Below are 23,586 nucleotides of genomic sequence, written 5' to 3'. Positions count from 1 at the left end.
TACATATGGCCCAGAAAGTACTTGAGAATGTACTTCAAAGGAGCATGAAAAAAAGAATACAGGGAGGAGTAAAAAACTAGTGTCATTTTTACAGTCTTTCATACCAAAGAAAAACAAGACAAGTACAGACAATTCATTGTTCAAACAGGTATTATTATTACTTGGGGGGAAAAACTTAAGATTTTTCTGGCCTTAGTAATAAATTAGGCTCTTATCTTTCTTAAGACAGCTGTAAGATAGGGGCAAATGAGTTCTTTTATCCCCCCTCTCCCTTTTAACAATTATATTTTGTTGGTTTGGAGAGCCAGTTAAATGGCAATAGATTTTGGCTCAGAAAAGTTCAAATTTAGCCCAGAGGAATCCAACTTTGGCCCTGCTTAAATCAATTCAGGCCTTCTTCTGTTCCCAAGGTCAAGTTCTAAACATGAAGAAATCCATTTTAATTCCATTCTCGAAAAATAACTGCTAGCCAGTTATTGCCTATTAACTAATAGGCAAGTCAGCTAGTTTATCTGGCTAAGAGTATGGGACTAATAATATTCAAACCTTATATAATCCATATTCTTTTTAATGAAAAGCATAATATAATGATGACCTCACTGAACCAAATCAGAAGTCCTAGATTCTAGATAAGGTTCTACCACTAATTAGTTGTGTGACCTTATAGGCAAGTTACTTAATCTCTTTAGGCCTCAACTGCCACATATATATTAATCAGGGACTGCTCTAAAGTACAATGTTTCAAATGTTCTATTTCTACAGTATATTAGCAGTTATTACTTATTCAAATAAGTTTAAGAAATACTAACTTAAATAAAGTTCAAAATGTTTATTTCAGGACTTTTCAGCACTTTCATTTTGTGCCTTTTGAATCTCTAACAGGGGAATATAAGGTGCAGCAAACAAATTTTACCAATTACTCATTTATTCAAAACACATGTCCCACTGAGTATACTTTGGGAAATGTACTGTTATTTCTAGCACCCACATGGGTGAAATTTAACAGTCAGTGTCCCAGAAAGAGGGCAACTTCGAAAGGGGACATTTGAGAAAAATATAATAAAATTACTATTTACAAAGGTATATGCAGGGTTTAGGAAAACCAGCAAGGTATAATGACCTACTCTGGGGCTATTAAGACCCTGGACTCATCACGATATAAGTGAAAAGGGGTAAACAGAGGGAGCATGGGCCTGAAGTTAACTGGAATAACTGCTGGGAAAGGGATGCCTGATAGGATGACCTTCAGTAGAAGGACACACCCAACCCACGGTGACCTGCCAGGAAAGGAGCAAGGGAAATAAATAATTTCATTTTCCTTTCAACCTTCAATCTCCTGCAGTGCTTCCATTTGCTGATCCCAAGCAAAAGCCAGTGGTCAAGGGGACCTACCTCACAGAGCAGAGAGCAGAATGGGAAAGAGTGGAGGGTGGATCCAGAGGGCAAACAGAAGCTATTCAGCACAGTAGAGTTCCATTCACAAGCAGCTAGATTAGATGATTAAATGGTGTCCTCAGGACTCAGTCTTTTTATCTCTCCACTCTGCTTTCTTTTGCTGGCTTCATTCTAAGGCAAGTTCTTGCCACCTGCAGCAGAGATGTCACCAGTAGCTCTAGGATTATATACATCATGCTTATTTCACAATTTCATAAAATAATAAAAAGAGTAAACACATTTATAGCACTTAGTATATGCCAGCTGCTGTTGAAAGCCCCTTAGATACATTAATTCAGTTAAACCTCACCATAATCCTAAAATAGCTACTGTATTAACCATCTCTTCAGAAATGAAGAAACTGACAAATGACTGGTAGGTGAAAAAAGAAAGCTGAGACTTAGATTTAGATAGTCTAGCTCTAGAGTCTGTGCTTTTAACCACTGCTTTTTGAAAAATAAACCCTATCTCCTAGAGCAACCATATCACTTATCAAGAAGGATGTTGGGACATGTGCTTATCCCTGGATCAATCACTAGGCACTTTGCTTGCTAAACCGGATCATACGTCCATCCCTGTGATAGGACATGATTGCTAGCAATTTCTCCCTAAAAAAGATGCCAGGCAGATGAAAAAAGCAACAAATGTCCACCACAGACAGGGTGGACTTAAAAAGAAATAGCCCTATGGGACTGGAGCTACAATTCTAGTTCTGCCCATGTTTGCCATTAACCTTAAACAAATTACTTGAGGAGACTCTGTGAGTACAGGTGGAAAGATATGAAGATCTCTAAACAAATATCTAATTATATCTAATTACATATATATATAAATACAACACATTATTATATTAAAATATGGTAATAAAATTGAGATATGCCAAGTTGAATTTTTCAGCCAACACTATCTCTGAAAACTCCCTTAGAAATAACTTCATTTTAAAAAATATGAAGTAAAATAAATAAAACCTTATTTTTTCAAGTGGTCTTACAGACATTATACAGAAATGTTTCCTAGGAATAAACAAAGCACAGTTATAATTTTATTGATTTTAGCAAAATAAAATTACATTAAATGACTTCCTAAAAACTAATGGGTAAGTTTCCTTGTTTCCTTGTCTCCAGGGCATTTGGCATTCTTTACCAACTGGTGCATAAAAGAGTAGAAAAATAAAAGATTATCATATTGTCCTTTGTATTTCTCTTTTAAAATATCAGTATGATAATCTACCAGAAAGTAGTAAATGGCTTCAATTGTGGAAAGGAAGGTATCTGGCTTTCCTTTTTGATGGCGCCAAAAGCAAGTTTTTCTTGTTTTCAACTCCACTTGTAACAACCCTGCCAAAAACAAATAAGAGAAGCATAAATATTTCCTGTTAACCACAGGGTGTGGTACAATAATAATTTCCCTTAATTACTTTAAGGATTTTCTTTAAATTCCTTCAATCCCAATTCCAAATAGGATATTTTCTCAAATGTATTAAGGTATATACGGAAGCAATATAAAACACAGGATGAAATCTTATCCATGACAGTTATGTATAAGTCTTGGACCTGTAGCAAATTGGTTAAAAGTAGTTAACATTTAAGATGTTCATCTCTTTCTGTCTTCTACTTGCCAGTGTCTTTTTTGACTTTAATCTGTGACAGGACTAAATTCATCAATTTTCAGAAGAGTTTCATTTCCTTGATAAATTGACATTTAAAATATTGTTCTGAAATTCACTGAGACCAGGTAGGCAGGTTAGTGGTCCTTAATACTGTTAAAACTACTTCTGGATTATCACTTTTTGGCTATTATGTTCATGAACAGAGTACCTAGAGCTGTTTCATTAGCTGTCACATCTGTGTTTGAGAGACTCAATAACGCAGTCAGCTAATGCCTTGCTCCTGTATATTTAAAGAGGAAATGACTCATGAAATCATACAATAGTACTCTCATCTCTTACAACTCAGATGTCAACATACAAACCTAGAATGCTTTTAGTACCTTAGACCAATACTCAGACTCACATTATATTTAGTTTGCAAATACTTTCTAAAAATCGTATTTTATTTTAAAGTGAGAAATAAAAGTGAAGAAGGTAATATCAAAATTGGCCCACTGACCCAGATTAGGAACCGCTGAGTCATCAATGATTTCCTACTATCACGCCTCACTTTAACTTAACAGCTACCTAAGAAATGTGGCAGAGAATGACAAGAAATAAATTATATAAAAACATATCAAGATATTAAGAGATATGAAGGATCAAATATATATCTAATAGGAGTTCTGTGGGAGACAGCAAAGAGAATGGATGAGAGATAGCATTTAAAGAGATAATGCCTATGACTGTTTCAGAAACTATTTTAAAAAATGTAAAGTCACAGATACATGACATAACGTATCTCAAGGAGGATAAACACAAAGAAATCAGTGCAGAGATCCTCCTTATAGTAGTGTAACTGCAAAAGAGCAAGACTAAAGAGAATATTTTAAAAGTAGCCATTGAGAACAGAGAGATCATATACAAAAGACAGGTAATCAAAATGACAGGAGACTTTTTATTAGGAACAATAAAATATTGAAGACTCTGGAATAAAATCTTCAAAGTGCCAAGAGGAAATAACTGGCAACCTAAAATTACCTACCCAGCAGAACTATATATCAAGAACAAGAGTGAAAAATATTAATAGACAAACAAAAATATGCCAATAGACATATGCCAACTGGAGATCCAATGGAATGAATTTCTAGATGTATTTCAGAAAAAACAGTCTGAGTTATAAGAATGGTGAGCAAAGAAAATGGTAAACATCTATGCAAATCCAAAGAAATGATGCCAGTATTAAAGAAAAACAATAATAACATCTGTTATTATTGAACAGATAATAAATAAAAGACAGAACAAAAAATAATGAAGAAAATAACAATAACTAGGAGGGGGATGAATCAAGCTTAAGTGTATTAAGGCCTTACAGTGTTCAAAAGGAGAGGTAAAAATATTGCTTGACTTTGAATTTTTTTAAGTTACATGTGCATAGTACAATTCCCCAAAAGAACCAAAATAGGAATGTTAAAAAATGGAATATGAAAAATAAAAAGAAAAGCCAGGAAAAGAAAAAAGTAGTAAAGAGCAAGATAAATAAAAATAAAATTAAGATGATAGAAATAGGTCCAAATAAATCAATACTCACAGCAAATACAAACTGATTAAACCTGCCATTTAAAAGACAATGATTATCAGACTGAAATACAACAGGGATGACCTCCACAAGCCTTCCATTCAATACTGCACTGGAGGTCTTAGTTAACACAGCAATACAAAAATAATAAATTAATTAGATGCACAAGAACTGAAAAGGAAGAAACACCTCTGACATACACAGAAAATATTTTTTTAATCTATGAACAAATTATTAGAAATATCTTGGGGTAGAGAGGATTTTTAAAAGACACAAAAGTGGTAAACATGAAAGATGGATAAATTCTACACTAAGAATTTCAGTTCCTCAAAAGATAAAGAAATTTAAAAGAGGAGCCACAAACTGCAAGAAGATATTTCAAACATTATTATCTGTATTCTAGAATATATAAAGAATTTATACAAATAAATAAGAAAAACAAAACACTAGAAAGATGGACATAGATAGTTCATAGAACAGGACATGTGTATGGCCAAATAAGCAAACAAAATGATGCTCAGTCCAATTAGTAATTAGAGAAAGGCACATTACCAATACAATGAGATACCACTTTATACCCACTCTATTGGCAAAAATCAAACATTTGGCAAGACAATGGTAGGAGGGATTATGATCGATGGGAACTCTTACACATTAACTATGGGAGTATAAATTTGTATACCCACACTTTGGAAAACAGGTGGCATTATCTTGGAAAACTGAACATTCTTATATGTAACAACAGAGCTATTCCGCTTCTAGGTTCATTTCCTAGAGGAAGCTTGCACATGTCCAAGAATGTTCATAGTAGCACTGTGTGTAACAGCAAAAACTAGAAATAATTCAATTGTGTCACCAACAGGAGAAAGAGTAAACTGTAGTATATTCACACAATCAGATATTACACAGCAGTGAAAATGAATAAACTCTAGCTACAAATTTAGAAACAAAATGGTAAGTTTACAATGTGAGTCCTGAAAACCACATACAGGTCAAAAAAAGCAAAACTAAATAATAATTTAATCTAAAAAGAGCAAATCTTTTTAAATCGGAGTATGCCGTATGATATTATATGTTACAAATTTCTAATACTGTGATTCACAATTTTTAAAGGTTATACTCCATTTATAGTTATTATAAAATATTGGCTATATTCCCTGTGTTTTACAATATATCCTTGTAGCTTATTTTATACTTAATAGTTTGTATCTCTTACTCCCCTACCCCTCTATTGCCCCTCCCCCCCTTCCCTCTCCCCACTGGTAACCATCGGTTTGTTCTCTCTGTGAGTCTGCTTCTCTTTTGTTATATTCACTAGTTTGTTGTATTTTTTAGATTCCGCATATAAGTGATATCATACAGTATTTGTCTTTCCCTGTCTGCCTTATTTCCCTTAGCATAATGTCCTCCAAGTCCATCCATGTCGCTGCAAATAGCAAAATTTCATTCTTTTTTATGGCTGAGTAGTATTCTATTCTGTGTGTATGTTTGTATGTGTTTATGTGTGTATATATATATATATATATATATACATACATGCCACGTATTCTTTATTCATTCATCTGTTGATGGACACTTGGGTTGCTTCCATAACTTGGCAATTGTAAATAATGCTGCTATGAACACTGGGGTGCATATGTCTTTCAATTAGTGTTTTTAGTTTTTTAAAAATATATATCCAGGAGTGGAATTGCTGGATCATATGGTAGTTCAATTTTTAGTTTTTTGAGAAACCTCCACTGTTTTCCATAGTGGCTGCACCAATTTACATTCCCACTAGCAGTGCACGAGGGGTCCCTTTTCTCCACATCCTCACCAACATTTGTTACTTGTGTTCTTTTTGATGATAGCCATTCTGACAGGTGTGAGGTGATATCTCATTGTGGTTTTGATTTGTATTTCCCTAATGATTAGCATCACTTCATGTGTCTGTTGGCCATCTGTATTCCCTCCTTGGAAAAATGTCTATTCAGTTCTTCTGTCCATTTTTTAATCAGATTATTTGCTTTTTGATGTGATGAGCTGTTTATATATGTTGGATATCACTCCCTTATCAGTCATATCATTTGCAAATATTTTCTTCAATTCAATAGGTTGTCTTTTCATTTTGTTGATGGTTTCCTCTGTTGTACAAAACCTTATAAGTTTAATTAGGTCCCATTTATTTATTTTTGCTTTTATTTCCGTTGCTTTAGGAGATGGATCCAAAAAAATATTGCTCTGATTTATGTCAAAGAGTGTTCTGCCTATGCTTTCCTTTATTAAAGTATCTGGTCTTACATTTAAGTCTTTAATCCATTTTGAGTTTATTTTTGTATACGATGTTAGAGGATGTTCTAATTTCATTCTTTTACATGTAGCTCTCCAGTTTTCCCAGCACCACTTATTGAAGTGATGAATAATAGTTTTAACAATTTTGACTCCTTCTCCAACAAAAAGAAACCATCCTTCCCCACTGCATTCCCCCAAGCCTTTCTGTGGTGGATCTTCAAGGATGTTATGCCATTTTTCACTTGAGGGCTTACATTTTATGATTAAATTAGGCACTCAAACTTCAAATGTTTTATTTTGACAGCAGTAAAACATCTACAGCTCTCCGTCTGTAAAGTCTGGCAAAACAGTATGTTACATTGTTAAGGGGATTCTTAATCTCAACATTCATAATAAGATAACAGAAACAAACATTCCAATACACTACATTTGAGGGTTTAAACTGAGGTTTAGAGTTGGTTTGTTCAGTTTAATCCTATCAAATGATAAACCGTTTTAAAACCTAATGGCAATGATTTATAACAAAAAAGGGCTGTTTCTTGTGGAAGTAACTTGGCTTATCTGGAAACTGGTATTTCACATATGTAGAGATTATAAATATGCCAAGCCCTAAATATTTCCTGTGGTGCAATGAGGAGCCAGAAGAGGCAGGGGGTGAAATAGGGCACACAGAGAAGACTGACTCTAGAAATCCATTTACTTCATGATTTTGAAGGGTTTAAGAAATCCCTTTTAAAATTCTGATGTAGCACAGAATTGAAATATATGATACTTCCTATGTGATCTGAGAAATAGAAATTTTTTGTACAAATGTGATTTGAAGCCTTAAGCACAACAGCTGAAAACATATTTGAATTGTACCTCAACAGTTCCTTTTACAATTTTTTCAAGTGTTATCACTTATGTTCTTCACTTGACCTTTTCAATTACCATATAAAGTAATTTAAAGAAAAGGCTCAGGAAAATCTTCAAACTGAGGAGTAACTTGCTGCTGTAACCATCCAAGGTAACGTGGCAGGCAGTACTCCAAAGAGCGGGACTTTAGGGTTTCATCTATTAAACATTAGCAACAACGCTGCAAATCTTATGCTCCGTCATCTTTCTCTGTCTCTGTCTCTCTCTCATACACACACACACACACACACACACTTCTTTGTCTCTATCTCTCTGCCTATCTGTCACACACACATACACCCAAGCACACAGAATTAGAATGACAAAGCAATCTAACATGTATGCTGTTTTCAAGAGATATAAACGATATAAATTAAGTTAGGTAAATCTAGCATTGTCGCTCACTTTAGCTTGGGACTAATTATCACAGGATTCCAAAAAGTGTCATAAACTTTCTTTTCTAGAGGATGGATATTTTTAACAATTGCCTGGGAGAAGCTCTCCCAGTTTGAAACTGTTTTGGAAACGGCCTAATACCAGCTGGGTAGCTCTTGTGCTTTCTAATCATACATGGTACACAAATAAAGCCATCAAAGAGCTAGAAATAAACCTAAAGTTTTTAGAGAAACTACTGAGAAAGACTGAAGCACTGAGTAAGGTGCAAGGGAACAAGACAAGTAACTTTCTTCATATTACTAGTTGTGTTATTGGGCAAGTAAAGCAACTTTTTTAAACCATTATTATTAGACACTAAGTTTTTCACTCTAAGAGAAAAACATACAAACATAAAACAAAAGAAAGTAATGTTAAATCTGAATTGGAACTATCCATGTGAACTCATAATATATATCTATTTATTTCTTTTGGCTCTGTCCACTGAAGCAATGACATCCAAGCAGTAATAAATTTACCAGATCTTGGTTTCTAATACCATTCCCCACTAAAAGAACCACAGCTCCTTCAAGTAATTAATTCTGCGTCTGAGGCAGGAAAAAAAGTACAAGTGAACTTGGGACATCCTGTTGTAACAGAAAGACTAATTAGGCCATGCCACAAAGGACTTGAAGGGCTCCCAATAGCAAAATTTTAGACAATTTGGACATCAAAAAGAATACAATCATGATACATTATAATACACTGAACTAAAAGGAAATCCATAAGACCACAGTGATCTCAAAAAGAGAAAAAAAGAAGAGAGGGAAAAAAGAAAAGCTCTTCTTCACATAAGAATACCAGCTAACAAATGTAGAAGAAATAATAATATTAAAATTTCATCATTTTGTAATCCTTAATGTAATTACTGATTTAGGCAACAGTCATCAATAAATACTAAAACCACTCAGTAAAAAGCAGTTGGGAATAGTTCACCGTCTTAAAGCATCACCCCACAGATTACTACTAATTTCAATGAAGAAAATAACGTTTATAATGGAGAAATTTGGCAATCACCACTTTAATCAAGGAATTGAAGTTATCAGCAGTAATGGAACAACTTACATTATATCCTCCTGATCTGATGTATACAACCTGAGCTATGAATAGGTTAACCATATAATTAATCAGCCAAACAGCTTCATTTCCGAGAGTGAAAGGGGATGCTATTAATAATTATATCAAAACAATAGATATAAACTGGAATTGTCATGGACAACCCTGTATTTATCCTTATCTGAAGTATCTTTGCAAAAATATTTTAACTGAATCTAATATTGAAACATTCAGACAATTGACCTATCCTCTTCACACAAGTCTAAGTCATGAAAAACAAAAACAGGGGACTGTTCTACATTAAAAGAGACTAAAGAGACATAATAACCAAATGCAATTTGAGTTTACATGCTGCATCAGAGGAAAAGAGCTACAACAGATACTTTGGGGTTAATTAGGGAAATATGAATATGGACTGCATATGAGATATCATAGAACTTTTCTTATTTTCTTAGAGTGATAACGGTATAGTGATTATGCAATTATTCTTAAAAGTTGTACACTTAGGTATTTAAGGGTGATGTATTGCAAAGCCTGCAACTTACTTTCAAATGGTTCAACCAAAAACATATATGACATCTAAGTACACAAACATACATATAATAGAGGAGGAAAAATAAAGCAAATGTGGCAAAATGTATGTGTATTCAATGCAACTCTTCTTGCAATAAATCTGTAGGTTTGAAGTTCTTTGAAATGAAAGTTGGGGGACAGAACAATCAAAAACATGCAACATTTTTTTTCTTACCTTGCAGTCTCTCATCAGTGAATATTTTGTTTGTTTGGTTCCAGGTGCTATCTATGAATACAATTTTTTTCAGTGTTGTGTCTTTGCACTTGCTGTCATTCAAATCCTGTTCTTCAGTTTTCTTGCGTTTAATGAATGGCTTGTCAAGGTCATCATTTTTGCCTCCAACATTATTTTGAATCTTTTCTTGGAGATGAAAAGAAATTTCTTTTATTGAAACAGAGTTAGGTCCAGGAAAAACAAGTGCAACCTAAAGCAAAGAAGCTTAAGTTAGTAGTGTACTATTATGATCTTCAAAATTAATAAATTCTGACTTAAAACTTTAAGAGGAAAAAATATGTTGAGTATCTGAGAAACAAGCATTAGGTTCTATTATATGTGCCACTTTAATATATATGGTAAAGTTTTTGGCTCTTCCCTAGTAATTTATAATCATAATACACTACCTAGAATTATTTTTGTACTTCAAAATAAGTTATTCACCTATTGAGAGAAGCTCAGTTAATTGTATCTTAAATCAAAAAACTAAAGTCTATAATATTTCATAAGATAAAAGGCAAAGTATGGGGTACTTTGTAAAAGAACCATTGAAAAGTGCTCAATAATTAAATACCATTTTCACCTATATAATAAGCAACGATAAAACAAATGATACAGTCAATGCTGGTGAGGAAATGGTGTAATAGGCCTTTACAGCCATTACTGACATCAGGTTTAAATAGTATAACTCTTTGTGAAAGCAATTTGGCAATTTAAGTCAAGAGTCTTGAAATGTTCATACCCTTTGGTCAAATAATTTCACATATGGGAATTTATCTTAATAAAATAATTCTAAACACACACATACAATACCCAGAATATTTGTTAAAGTATACTTATTACAGTGAAAAACTAAAACTAAAGATATCTAACTTTCAAGGAACAATTCAGTAAATTATGGCACCTCCTTTCTTTCAGCATGTTTTTACTGAGACCTTATATACTGTACTGTATATCCAAAGTATAAAAACTCCTGCCACAAAGCAGGCACCCACTAAATATCTGTTAAATGAACAAATGTTGATAGAATTACAGATGTTATCCTCCATACGTTTCTCTATTTCCCAAGTTTTCTTGAATGAAAATGTATCATTTTTAATATGAAAAAATAAATATTAAAATAAACTTTAAAATCTTGAATTTATAAGCTTCGACATTATAAAAGTTTTTCAGACATTCACAATGCATGCCTACATATCCCCCATACCCAATAAGCTAAGTCCAGGGCTTTTTAGTTTTCTTGGACTATAAGCATGTCACATCTTTTTATATTGACACAGATGATAACCTAGCTGACCAGAGAAGGAAATACAAATATATTCCTAGATCCGAAACTCATATATTTTTTACAAACACAACTTTCTATAAACTCAACCAAAAAATATAAATATATTGATGGGAAAGGAAAAACTTACCAAGTTCTTCCTTGAACAAATGAATGTATTTTTAATTTTGCTTCTAAATTAACCATACCAACAAATGTTCCCCCAAGAGACCTAAAAGGGTTTATGTGCTTCTTTCAGAAGTATTCAAGCCCTAGTTTTTTGAGATCTATTGCAACATCACTTTTCAACAAGACCAGCTGTCACTAACGTGACCATTTCAACTATGTGAAAACCAATTAAGAATCTAGAAATGAGTAAGGAAGGCCTCTGAGTAGCCAAAAGAAATATTACAAAGGCCATGTACTAATGCTCTTAATTTAGAGAGAATTTCTAAAAATCCTTCTACCTTAGTCTGTCTCTTCTTCTTCTGGAGAAATTCCAACAACATTTGTAATCTGGTTTCTCAGTTTGTATCAAATTAGACTATCTATGTGTAGTATAGGAAGGAGAATGGAGACGGGAGAAAAGTAAAGGCAGGCCTAGTAGTACTGGCAAAGAGTAAAAACCTGAAGAAATAATGCAAACAATAAAAAGTAGAAAGACAGACTCAAAAAAGCTCAACATCTAGGATCATTTGATCTTTGAAAATGATGAAGTAAACTGTGCGTTGTTTAGTGCTATATAAGATTTAACCCTAGATCACTAAACAAAATATTAAATTATGTTCAAGTAAGTTCAGAAAGGCAATGGGGTTTAAAATTCATGTTTTGATTCAACGTGAAAAGTTGTAAAAAAAACATAAGCTGCCTACTTCATGGTCCTTTTCTTCATATTCTGGAATACAAGGATATGTATAAATATTCACAAATTCAGGTGCTAAGAGTTTTGCATGTATAGCAGTGCTTTTGCCGTCTGTTTCATTTGGATGTTTAATGATGTCAATCTTCAATGGAAGCTAAAATTTAAAGAAAAAAGACAAATGAACAAAACAAATATAAAAATTCTAATTTTTACATTAACAAAAATCGTCTTTAAAGCTTAAATAGCAAGTTCACACTAAGATCCTATAAATACACTTATGGATTGAAAAGTCATACTTTTCTAGAACAAATACTAAGAATGGTAACAGTCATAAAGGAAACACAAATTTATTCCTCCATATTGTTAACCATGTACTAGAACAACTATTTTCAACTCATTTAACATAGAATCTTCTCTTATAGCAATGTTCCAATGTCACTTTCATTTAAATCACATTGGCACTGAGTCATATTCTTTGCATTTCAATATCTGTGCCAAGGACATTTTTTATAATTCCTATAAACTTTTAGGTCTATTAATTTTACAATATATTAAAAGGAAACATAAGTTTGGGCAAAAGCTTTAGATCTAAAACTCAAGCTAAAATTTTGTTCCTTAAACATCAGGTCAAAGGTATTATCTTTTATTTTAACATCATGATTCTCAGCATAATTAACAGCACAAGTGAAATTAATTATTAACCGGAAAAAAGAGTAACAGAATGGTTCTAAGAGGTACACTCTTTATATAAGAAATAACTCTCTTCAAAATCATTTTGCCTATTTTCCTTAAGGTTTCATTATTTAATTACTATGAACTATGTCCTGTCTCTACGCAAAAATAATATTATCTGCAAATTTCTTGAGTTAGATTTTTCTATTATTTCACTGACTTGTTTGGTTTCGTTTTCTGTATAATGCTTGTACAAGTCCTGCATTCAGCCATGATTATGAAAATAAAAGACAAGTCATATCTCCCCCATTATATATATGAAACTCTCTGAGATGGATTCTTCACTGTAGAGTTCAAATGACTTGTTACGATAAGCACTCTTCCAGCTCCCATCCCACACTAAAAGGCAAGAATCTAGGCATTTACCCTGGGGCACATAGCTATTTTACCCTGGTTACAAAATAGTTACAAAACTATTTTTCTTGTTTTTTAAAACAGCTTTATTAAAGAGATAAAATTGATACAATAAATATATTTAAAGTGTACAATCTAATCAGTTTTAACATGTTACATCTTTGCACTCATCACCACAATGAAGATAATGAACAAATCCATCACCCCCAAAAGTCTTCCTGTGCCTCCCTCCTTCCCCTTTTCCCCATCAACTACCACCCACAGTCCTTAGACAACCATTGATCTGCTACCACTATAGGTTGGTTTTTATTTTCTAGAATTTTGTATAAATGAAATCATAAAGTGTGTACTCTTTTCATCTGATTTCTTTCACTTAGAATAATAACTGTGAGATTCACCCACGCTGTGTGTATCATTAACTCCAGAACTGTTTTTTAAAGGGGCAGTTGCTGTATGCTACTAGATGATCCCAACCGTACATAGTTTATCTTTCAGGATGATTATATGGAAAGAGGATAGTATATACCCTAGAAGGGTCATAAATATCCCAAATAGTTTTCAATCTAGGGTTTCAAACCCCATGTCTCCTACCCTCCCACTCAGGCCTAGTGATCATTTATAAGTTGGAGCCAATTGCATCAAACCATCAAACCAACTTCTAGTTATAGAACATTTGCCATTTAAGTAGGCAGTTCACAAACAATTTTACATTAGTCTACCTCTGGCTGAACTCTACATCAGACTTTCCTCATGATGCTCAGTCCCAGCTGATATTACATTCCCTTTCCCCAGGGTCTCTCAGTACCAGCTCAGCATTATCTTAGCCCAGGTAAGGTAGGAAAGAGGAAAGAAGAAAAAGAAAGCAGGTCATGACAAAGTATTCTAATACTAATGAAATTGACTTTCTAATACGGCCGATGAGTAGAGCTGAAAATTCCAAAGGTAATCACCAACATTTCTGATCAGCTGGCTATCTCTGAAGGATATCATTTAAATCAAAAATGCAGGACTGGGGGCTTCCCTGGTAGCGCAGTGGTTGAGAGTCCGCCTGCCGATGCAGGGGTCACGGGTTCGTGCCCTGGTCCGGGAGGATCCCACATGCCACAGAGCGGCTGGGCCTGTGAGCCATGGCTGCTGAGCCTGCGCGTCCGGAGCCTGTGCTCCGCGACGGGAGAGGCCACAGCAGTGAGAGGCCCAAGTACCGCAAAAAAAAAACAGGACTGAATGTTATTAATGTATTTTACAAATCATGAACCTAGCTATTATGGACTAACATCTACAAGTATAAAACAATTATGCCAAATTTGTGCTCAAAAAGTATTCCTGGGTGCCCGTCCAGGTATATTTAGTTCCCCCTGAGTAAGCCTGAGAATTATACTATGAAACAAAAGCCCAGACACGGGTCAAATCATGAAAATAGGTAAATATATATTTGTGCTCTAGTTTGTACATTTTAAGGAAAGATACATCTTAAATAATGACAGGGTACAGAGTAATACCACTAGAGTTGACCAGACTGAGTTCAAGTAGAAATGTTCTGTTTTCAAACATTTAAAGAAGATCAATCTGTTCTCTAACGTCTATGTTTTCTATAAGAGATTTACCACAAATCTTTCTGCCCAAATTTATCAAAATGCCATTAGCAGAAAAACCTAAGCCTTTTTCCATGTGATTATCAACTTTCCCAAAGAGAGTCTTTTCAATTCTAGGACTCTAATAGAGCTGAAACTTTCTTTTATCTTATGATTTTTTTTCTCCTTTTTTTAAAAAAAAACCAAGAGCACCTTTTACCTTTGCTTATGCATTTGTCACGACATTTAAAAAATTATACTCTGCATTAAAAAGATACATATTTATGAATTTAATCCCTAGACTAAAATTTATAGCTTGGGAGGTACTTACTCATTATGTAGTCATCTTCCCTTCCCAAGCAGGCTATCTAAAAGCAAATGCTAAACAATTTGTAAAAATAAAGTAGAAATTAGAAAGAAAATTTTGTAGAGTTTTTATTACTACTAATAGTAACAGTATTTTAGTATTTATATTAACATATAAAATTTTATTTCTGGCAATTAAAATAAAACACTTCAGAAAATTCTGCACCATCCAGTAGGCCATTTAGAGTTGATCAAACTCTTGGCATAGTGTTTTGAGTCATTTTGATTAAATAGTGGACATTAGACCACTGATTTGAAAAATAATCCTCAATTATTAAATTCCTATGAAAACATTAGCTCTGCCAATATATTATTAACTTTTATTATTCTGATCTTCAATCCTTTTGAATAAAATATATCTTAAGATAAAACTTTTAATGGGATATTTTCTATATGTGGCTATGACATAAATAGATGAAATGATTCTGTGTATATCTCCAAAACTATACTTCAAAATGTAATATTCTTATAAGATAATGGCAACTTTAAAAGAATTATTGTCCTCAGGCTCTCAGTTTTTCTGAGGTAACTGTGAAGCTGATTGGATTCCATTCTTACTTATTCTTGGCCAGTAAACTTTCCAATAGCCTATAAGAGTGATCTGAGACCCCTAAGCAGACCATGGACTTGCCAAGGTGACATGTAGGCTAAACTACAATTCAGGTAACAAAATATGAGTGTTAAAGTATTTTTCTTACTTGAAAACTTAAATGAACCTTAAAATCACCACATTAAATATCTTTAAATATAGTTACAACTTTCATACTGGCAAGTTCTAATGAGTCCATGTGTAGGTTTGGTCTCTTTAAAGTTCTAACAGGCAGCAGTCAAATTTCATACACTATTTGATTTGCTCCTAAAGTTCGGGTCACTGTTAGGCAAGTTAACATACACATAATAAATTTTTTGATTACGTAGACATGATGGTCTACAGACCTTTTATCTACTCAAAAATAGTCTTGGTAAGCAACAAGTATAAGGTAAGCAATCAACTCAAATCAATTTTTTAAATCTGGCTTTAAATCACAACAATTATAACACAGCCCAATGAGTAGGTCTTAGTCTTTCAATTTTAGTTTTGTTTAGTTTTGGTCACTGACATGTGCTCCATCTCCACGTACAGGATGGGGCTGAACTCATGATTTTGCCTAAGCAAAAATCAACCCTAGTTCCTTCAGGATATGTTTTCTCAAAGGGCAGTCCAAGGCCCTTGAGGTAGTTTTTGAGGCTCCTTCATGTAGTCTGTAAACTTGTCTCTTGTAGTATTCAAGTTTATACCATGTTTTTTTCTATGTAGTAAATGAATTATAATCATTAATTTAAAAAAGTAACTGATTTCATTAAAAACAAGAGCATTCATCTCAGATGCAAGTGTTTTGGCAATGTGTGCCTCTTTTTCTAGAGACGAGGAAAAAAAATATAGGTTTACCAATCTACAGGATTAAACTTTCTATTAATACAATTCATTTTCATAATAATATCATTTATCAAGCTTATCAGTTATATTAGAGTAGGTATATATGAGATGTGTTTTTAAAATCTATTTTCCTACTTCCAAACAATTAAAGTTCTCACCAACCTTCACACGTGGTATCTGTTCAATAGGTACATTCTCAACTGGGACGTAACATGTATAGCAGTAGAACATTCTTGAACCACCACACTTGAGACATTTTGATCTTCCATTTTGTTGAGCTTTTTGAAGAACTTCTTGAGATGCTAAGCATAAGTTTTGAAGAGGATATTCTGCAGCTATGGATGTAGTTTGTGACTGTTGTATTTCCACAAATTTTGAATTATCTTCTTCCCTTTCTTTGAGAAATATAGGTGTATTGAGAGACATTTTTCATTCAGACCAAAGTTTAACTTTTATTTCTAAAACACATATCATAGATGCACTGAAAAAAAAAGTGGGAGACAAAATAAAAAACAGAAAACATTTTACTCACTGTTTCTACCAAAAAAAATTACTCAATTTAATTCACAACTGTGTGCTGTTTTTAGTATTTATTAACAAACGTTAATAAGTTTTCTAAACCACTAAATTAGTATGCTTTAAAATACAAAATGAAAAAGCAATATATTCAAAACAATAAATTACCCTTTTAAGCTATTCCCTCCATAAAAATAGGAAGGCTCTTGCCTAGAAAAACTATTTCAAATATAAAGTTTAGGTATGAACGATCTATTTTTCAGTGACTATTTTTGTCCCAGAAACAGTAATTTTGTTTAATATTAGGAATGTAATGTTTTAATGTTAGTATCAGCCAGGAGAGTATTCAACCCTGTAAGCTCTGACTTTCAATTAATATTACGTGATATCAGATCTCAGTCTGAACGCTAATGAAAATCCAAGGTTCCAGTGAAATCAGTAAAATTTAGTTAATGTTCTAAAAGATGTAGTCTTCTCCAACATAAATTAAAACACATAAAAATATAACTAAACATCCATTAAAATAAGAGGCATTCATTACCAATTATAACTTGTAAAATATCCCAAAAGGTGAAATACATGACTATATATAAAGATATATGCATATATATAAAGATTAAAGTGTAATCTTATAAATGTTAAAATTTTACAGAGTAACATCAATGTTCACCCACTCTAAGAATTCACACTGCTTTTCAAAAATATATACCATTCAGATTCTTCAGTTCTAGAGGTAAAATAGTAATTTTCCCACTTAAATATTTCCTTCAAAGAAGGATGATGGCTGCCAAAACTGTTATTCAAATCTTTTGTAAGCACAATATACTTCGAGGGAGAAAAGAGACTGGGGCCCATTTGATTTGATATGCATTCCAAAGCTGTAAAATGATTCTCATATTCTAAAGCCTTATGGCATTGTGGTGTTTAACTATGAGACTCCAGGCACTTTGAGTACAAACACTGACAGGAGAAACGCTGTGACTGCAACAGAAAACTTTCTGTGCTCTCCCAAACAGAAAGTGAACAGAGTCCAGTGGAACATAATATACAACATAATTTACTAACAAGAAGTTAGTGATACTAATTTAATTAGTCATCAGGAGCTTTTTATAGATTGTAAATCCCAGGGAGCTTGAGACCCAAATAAAGAAGTACAAAGAAAAAAGATGATAGCCATTGAAGGAAAAGTAAAATATACTTGCCAAACTTACCCAAGGGGAAAGCCAAAATACAATAAATATTTTTGACGTGTACTGATTAGGTACAGGTTTACATTTTGGGTTGCTCAGAGAAAGTGATATTTGAAAATTATGATCCAACCCCTTCTTCTTGCCTCACAAATGGAAAACATTATCTGACCTCCGCTCCAAATCATCTACCTAAAAATGGCTTTTATCTTTGTCAATATGCCCTCAATGACTGAGAAAGTGCAGGACATTAAGCTGCCACCTTTTCTTGAGGCTCATATCCTTTTAACATTGCATGACAGTCTTCGACCTTATCTCTAGGAAAATGTACTTACAGACACAACATTTTGCACACAATTTCAGGTGGTTTGCAGATTTCTAGAGTCCATCTACAAATCTGGGTAAAGAAATCTTGCCTAAGATCAAAAATTCATTCTAAGGACAGGAGCAGCCTTAAAAGACTGGGAAGAGATCCTATTAGTCTCCAGAAACCAGAGCTACAAAACCTTTGTTGGCCAAAAACAGGTCAACTCTCACAAGCCAACAGAGGTCTCATCACTACACTTAAGAAGTTAATTGGTACCTAAATCCTCTTGGTTTGGGTTTGTTCTGGTGTTGCCTGAGGTTCTTAAAAACATTTTTAGGCTAAGTCTTGAGTTATCCAGGTCGTGGGGCTCAACCTAAAAATGAAATTGGAGTGGTCTAATTCAACCTGACTCCATTTCTCTGGGTATTCCAGTAGCTATGTAGGGGTTTGCATGTGCTGCCATACCAGGCCTACTGGGGAAGTATGCAGTCCCCAAGGGTGTCATGAAAGTCAATGTGGTTGCCTGACATTCAATGAAATACTGCTGGTGAGTTTTTCTAGAGCCCCAAAGTGCACTCCTCCCGAGATGCCTCAGAAATATCCCCCTGGGCTTCCCTGGTGGTGCAGTGGTTGAGAGTCCGCCTGCCGATGCAGGGGACACGGGTTCGTGCCCCGGTCCAGGAAGATCCCACATGCCGCGGAGCGGCTAGGCCCATGAGCCATGGCCGCTGGGCCTGCGCGTCCGGAGCCTGTGCTCCGCAACGGAAGAGGCCACAACAGTGAGAGGCCCGCGTACCGCAAAAAAAAAAAAAAAAAAAGAAATATCCCCCTATATTTCACTTGGACTTCCATCCATATAACTAAATGAGTATCAGCAAAGCCTTATATAAAATGTGCTTCCTCTACAAAAATCAGACAACACAAATACCTTCAGACAGTGAAAGGTAAATGCCGATGGCTCCCCTCTTTGCCCCGCCTACACAGTCACCTAGGGCTGAGGTGGCTACACAGAAGAGGCGAGCAGTTCCAAGTTAGGGGTGGCTCCCTCCAAAGGTCTCTAAAACCATATGACCAGGATATCTGTCCTGACCTAATCAACAGCCTGCCTCTAATATGTACAAATCATTTGTTACAAACATGATGATTCAAAACATACTTGTTAACATCAAATATGTGTGGGAAATACAAGTGAAGTGGTGGGGGTTACTGAGAAAACATTAAAAAACTTTATTCCTAAGAAATTAACAAATATTTTTACCTTGATGGTTCACCCATCATTCTGCAACCTGGGTTGAAAACAAATTAATTTTTTCTCCTTCTACCCTCTTTATCCCCCAACTTAATCAAGTTGTATCAATTCTACCTTGCACATAATCCTCTATTTTTAGTCTCAAAGTCAGGATTCTAGATGGCCCATGGCCATCTAGAATCTCTTACACCTCTTTACTTTCATGCACTTATTACTAGTTTCACATACTGTACTTTAATTTGGAGTTACCTTTTAGTGAAATTATCCCTCCTAGCAGTCAACTCTCCAACAGCAGAATTCTTTACGGATCTGTCCTGTTCCTATGTCTTAGGGCAGCATGAGGAATTCAACAAATACTTGTTAACTAAATCAAAACCATTCTGAAAAAGAAGTATCCACTATGCACCTGCTACTGAAGTATCTGACAAACATTTATGGGCCATCTGCAGCATGGCAGAATTAGCAGCCTGGCAGATTTTTTTTTTTTTTCTAAAATAAAAATGTAAAAGGCTCCTAGCTACAAGTTGACTCAGTTCCCAATGGAACATTATATAAAACTCCCCTATTCTGTACTTTGGACCAATTCAGTACTAGATAAAACCTACTTCAATTTTTTTCCCCCTATTTTTAAGAACCTGGTCACATATGTACAGGTCCAACATCCATGTTAAAAAACCCAAGGTACCAACTTTTTCATACAGGTTAACAGCACCCTCCATACACACCACCCAACATGTGGTAGACAGACTGTCTTGCCTTAGTTTTTCACGGTACATTGGGGCTCCGACAGAAGTAATTCTTAAAGTATTGTGGTTTTGAGTCAAGCAGCGATTTTATCATCCAACTTCGTGGAATTGGCAGCTTGCAGTGTTAATATACTTCCTGACTTATCCTACATTCCCTCCAAATAATTCAGGCATAAGGAACAGCCTCCTTGCTTATTATGTAATCATAACCTTAATATTTTAAATACATTGCACGGCACACTATGTCTGTACTAAGTTTCTCCTTCCCTGATAACCAAGGCCCCAAAACCACTCCAAACACTAAAAAATAAAGAATAGGGTTCCTAGAGGACTAACTTTGCCTGGACAGACTTTTCTTGGGGTGGAATGCACTGAAAAAAAATTTTTTTAAGGGAAAATTTGGACACCCTTTTCCCAGAGGGCCCGCAAGATCTTAATGTAAGCGCCCGCGCAGAAACCAGGTCCCCGCTCACAAAGAGACACCCGGCACGACCTGCGGCAGGGCCCGGCCAAGGAGCTCCACTCTCGCAGCTGCCGGGCTCCGGCCAGACGGCTGGTCCCCACAGAGGCGCGGAGACCCAAACGAGGGATCTCGGTGGGACTCACACCTGCACAACCCACGGGTCCTCGCACGGCTCCACGCGTCTTCCGCTCCGCCCAGGACCGCTGCGCGCGCCCGGCCCTAGTCCCGCCAGGCGCGGCGGAGCGCTTTCCGGGCGACACCGGAGGGAGGAGCCCAGCCGTTGCTAAGGCCGTTGCTAGGGCCCGGCTCAGCGCGGGCCCCTCTGGCAAAGATAACGGGCGGGGAGGGCCGCGGTAAGGGGTTAGACGGAAAGTCCCTCCTCAGCGTCTCCAGTGGTCGGTGGTGTTGCCCTTTTCCGGAGAGACGGGATGGAAGACCAGGACCCTGCTCTGTGAGACTGACCCGGACCACTAAAGTGGGACGCGGTTCTCGAAACAAACTGTCAAGGTGCAGTTGCAGTGAGTTGTGAAAAATGCGGTTCCTACAGAACACTTCCCCATTTACCAATTCCCAAAATATTTTAGTCGTGAGAACTTTGTTCTACAACGTTTTTTAAGGCTATGTCAAGAGAAGTATTTCGTGTGCTGTTAGAAAAATTATATCTTGATAATTTGGTTTGCTTTAAAACTACACACTCGTGTAGAGATGGGACTGCTTTGTGCACTTTTCCAGTTTGAAATTAAGTGTAATTTGTGGGTGGATTATTAAACCTTTTTTCCTTGCCCCACCTCAAAGAAAATCCAAATAGAAGGAATGCATGTTCACAATTGTGAGATTTAGAAACACAGTGACCGGATATTGAGCAATGGATTTATTGAATACTCTGAATTTAACAAGTGAGAGATAAAAGACAGAACCTTACCCTAGAGGACCTTACGTATCAAGTTAAGAGTGGGTAGTACAGAAAATACAATATGACTAATAAATTATAGGAATTTCAAAAGAGCTCAGAGTCGTCAATGAAGTTTTATTGGCTGAACTTGAGTAAAGCCTTGAAGAATGATTATGGTTTAGGGCAGTGTTATTCAAAGGGATGGTGTGGTCCATCCATTGGTGGAGGTCCCATTTGTAAGCAAGGAAATCTATTTAGTCACAACTACACTTTTTAAAAAATGAAATGGTCTAGTGTGGAAATATCAGTGCATGGCACTTGGTAAAGTTACGTTTTGCTTTATGGAGTTTTAAATTATGTATGTGTGCATGTATGTGTGCATTAGGTCACGTTTATAAAATGGATTTCTCATTGTGTGTTTCTCTTAAAAAGTTTGAAACGCACTGCTTTAGGGGGAAAGAAGAGTAGCAATAGCAAAGTCTCCAAGCCAATAATAAATAATTCACACCTTTATCTTTTTAAACTAATTTAGTTCAAGCACACAGATTAAAAAGCAAATGATTCTGTTTATTAATCGGAGTGAGTATTGGGTTACTATTGCTATGTGATAAATTACTCCAAAATATGGTGGCTTAAAACAACCATTTTATTATGTTCATGAATTTTGTGTTCAGTAGAACATAGAGGGACAGCTTTTCTTCTGATAACTCAGCTGTTAAGACTGAATGCTAGCAGAGCTCCTGTGTGTAGCCTCCCCATGTGGCCTGGGCTTCCCCACAGTATGGCAGTGGGGTAACCAAACTTCTTAGCCTAGGACCAGTGCTCCAAAGTCAAATGTTGCAATGAACAAGGCAGAAACTACATGTTCTTTTCTAACCTAGTCCCCAAAAGTAACACAGCATTACTTCTCTCACATTCGTTTTATTATAAATGAGTTTCAAGACATGTCTAGATTTTAGGTGAGGGGACGTAGATGCCACTTCTCAAAAGATTGTCAAGGAATTTGTGGCTGTTTTTTTAAAAACCAACACACTGAATTTACAGCTGTCACAGAAAACCCCAAAATTTCAGTGGTTTCATACAATAAATTGTAATTTCTCACAAGAAATCCATTGTGGCTATTACTAGTCAGATGAAATGTTAAACTTAAGAAAGTAGGTTTCTTTTTATTTTTAGTGGTTGTGCTGTCTCCTACAACTTGGAGCCACAGCTAACCTGTCAAGAAAGAAAGCACAGTGAATCACACAAAAATTTTAGAGGTCAGCCCTAAAAATGGTGTATGTCACTTTGCCCACATTTCATTGGCCAGAATTTAATCCAAGTTCCCCTCTAACTGCAAGGGAGCCACAGAAATGTAGAGAAACATACAGGTATTGGTGAGCAGTAACAGTTTGCCACATTCCAAGTTTTTAACCAACACCCTGTAGTCCCCAACCCCTCCTCTTATCTCAATTCTTTTCTTCAAAGGAAAATTCTTTCAAGTATTTTAGATACTTCTGTTATTTACTCCATATGTCAAAATATACTGCAATTTCTTGATTTTTCACTTTCTGAGAGAAGTCAATGATAAAGCTGTTTTATAACACCACGCCCAAGTGTGTGAACATTCCTTCTCTCCC

At 35.2% G+C, this 23,586-nt stretch overlaps 1 protein-coding gene across 5 annotated transcripts; it reads right to left on the bottom strand.

Annotated features, from left to right (window-relative positions):
* Positions 1 to 132: 132 nt before the first annotated feature.
* Positions 133 to 21,344, bottom strand: DTWD1 (DTW motif tRNA-uridine aminocarboxypropyltransferase 1). 5 transcript variants are annotated; one of them, XM_024748995.1, is made up of 6 exons: positions 20,116 to 21,312; positions 16,770 to 17,088; positions 12,178 to 12,321; positions 10,003 to 10,252; positions 2,665 to 2,771; positions 133 to 1,586 (listed from the first exon to the last, which is right to left on the bottom strand). In XM_024748995.1, the coding sequence occupies exons 2-6, from the start codon at positions 17,031 to 17,033 to the stop codon at positions 1,530 to 1,532; spliced, it is 822 nt and encodes a 273-aa protein (XP_024604763.1). In that variant the 5' UTR covers positions 17,034 to 17,088; positions 20,116 to 21,312; the 3' UTR covers positions 133 to 1,529. The 5 variants fall into 5 exon arrangements, with proteins under 5 accessions (XP_024604763.1, XP_024604772.1, XP_024604735.1 ...); XM_024749004.1 differs by having other exon boundaries at positions 1,527 to 1,612; XM_024748967.1 differs by lacking the exon at positions 133 to 1,586 and having other exon boundaries at positions 2,449 to 2,771; positions 20,116 to 20,192; positions 21,221 to 21,312.
* Positions 21,345 to 23,586: the final 2,242 nt, after the last annotated feature.

This window comes from Neophocaena asiaeorientalis, unplaced genomic scaffold (assembly GCF_003031525.2).
Source record: "Neophocaena asiaeorientalis asiaeorientalis breed wild unplaced genomic scaffold, Neophocaena_asiaeorientalis_V1.1 scaffold298, whole genome shotgun sequence".
NCBI lineage: Eukaryota > Metazoa > Chordata > Mammalia > Artiodactyla > Phocoenidae > Neophocaena > Neophocaena asiaeorientalis.
Note: the sequence above shows the minus strand (reverse complement) of the source record. Positions and strands in the feature narration are given on the sequence as shown.

What these genes read in the sequence shown, in the direction of transcription:
- DTWD1 (XM_024748985.1), bottom strand. Translation starts at nt 17,033, where the DNA reads ATGTCTCTCAATACACCTATATTTCTCAAAGAAAGGGAAGAAGATAAT. An exon ending in AACAGATACCACGTGTGAAG is followed by an intron (nt 12,322 to 16,769) that starts GTTGGTGAGAAC and finishes TTTAAATTTTAG; the next exon opens with CTTCCATTGAAGATTGACAT. An exon ending in ATGAAGAAAAGGACCATGAA is followed by an intron (nt 10,253 to 12,177) that starts GTAGGCAGCTTA and finishes TCTTTGCTTTAG; the next exon opens with GTTGCACTTGTTTTTCCTGG.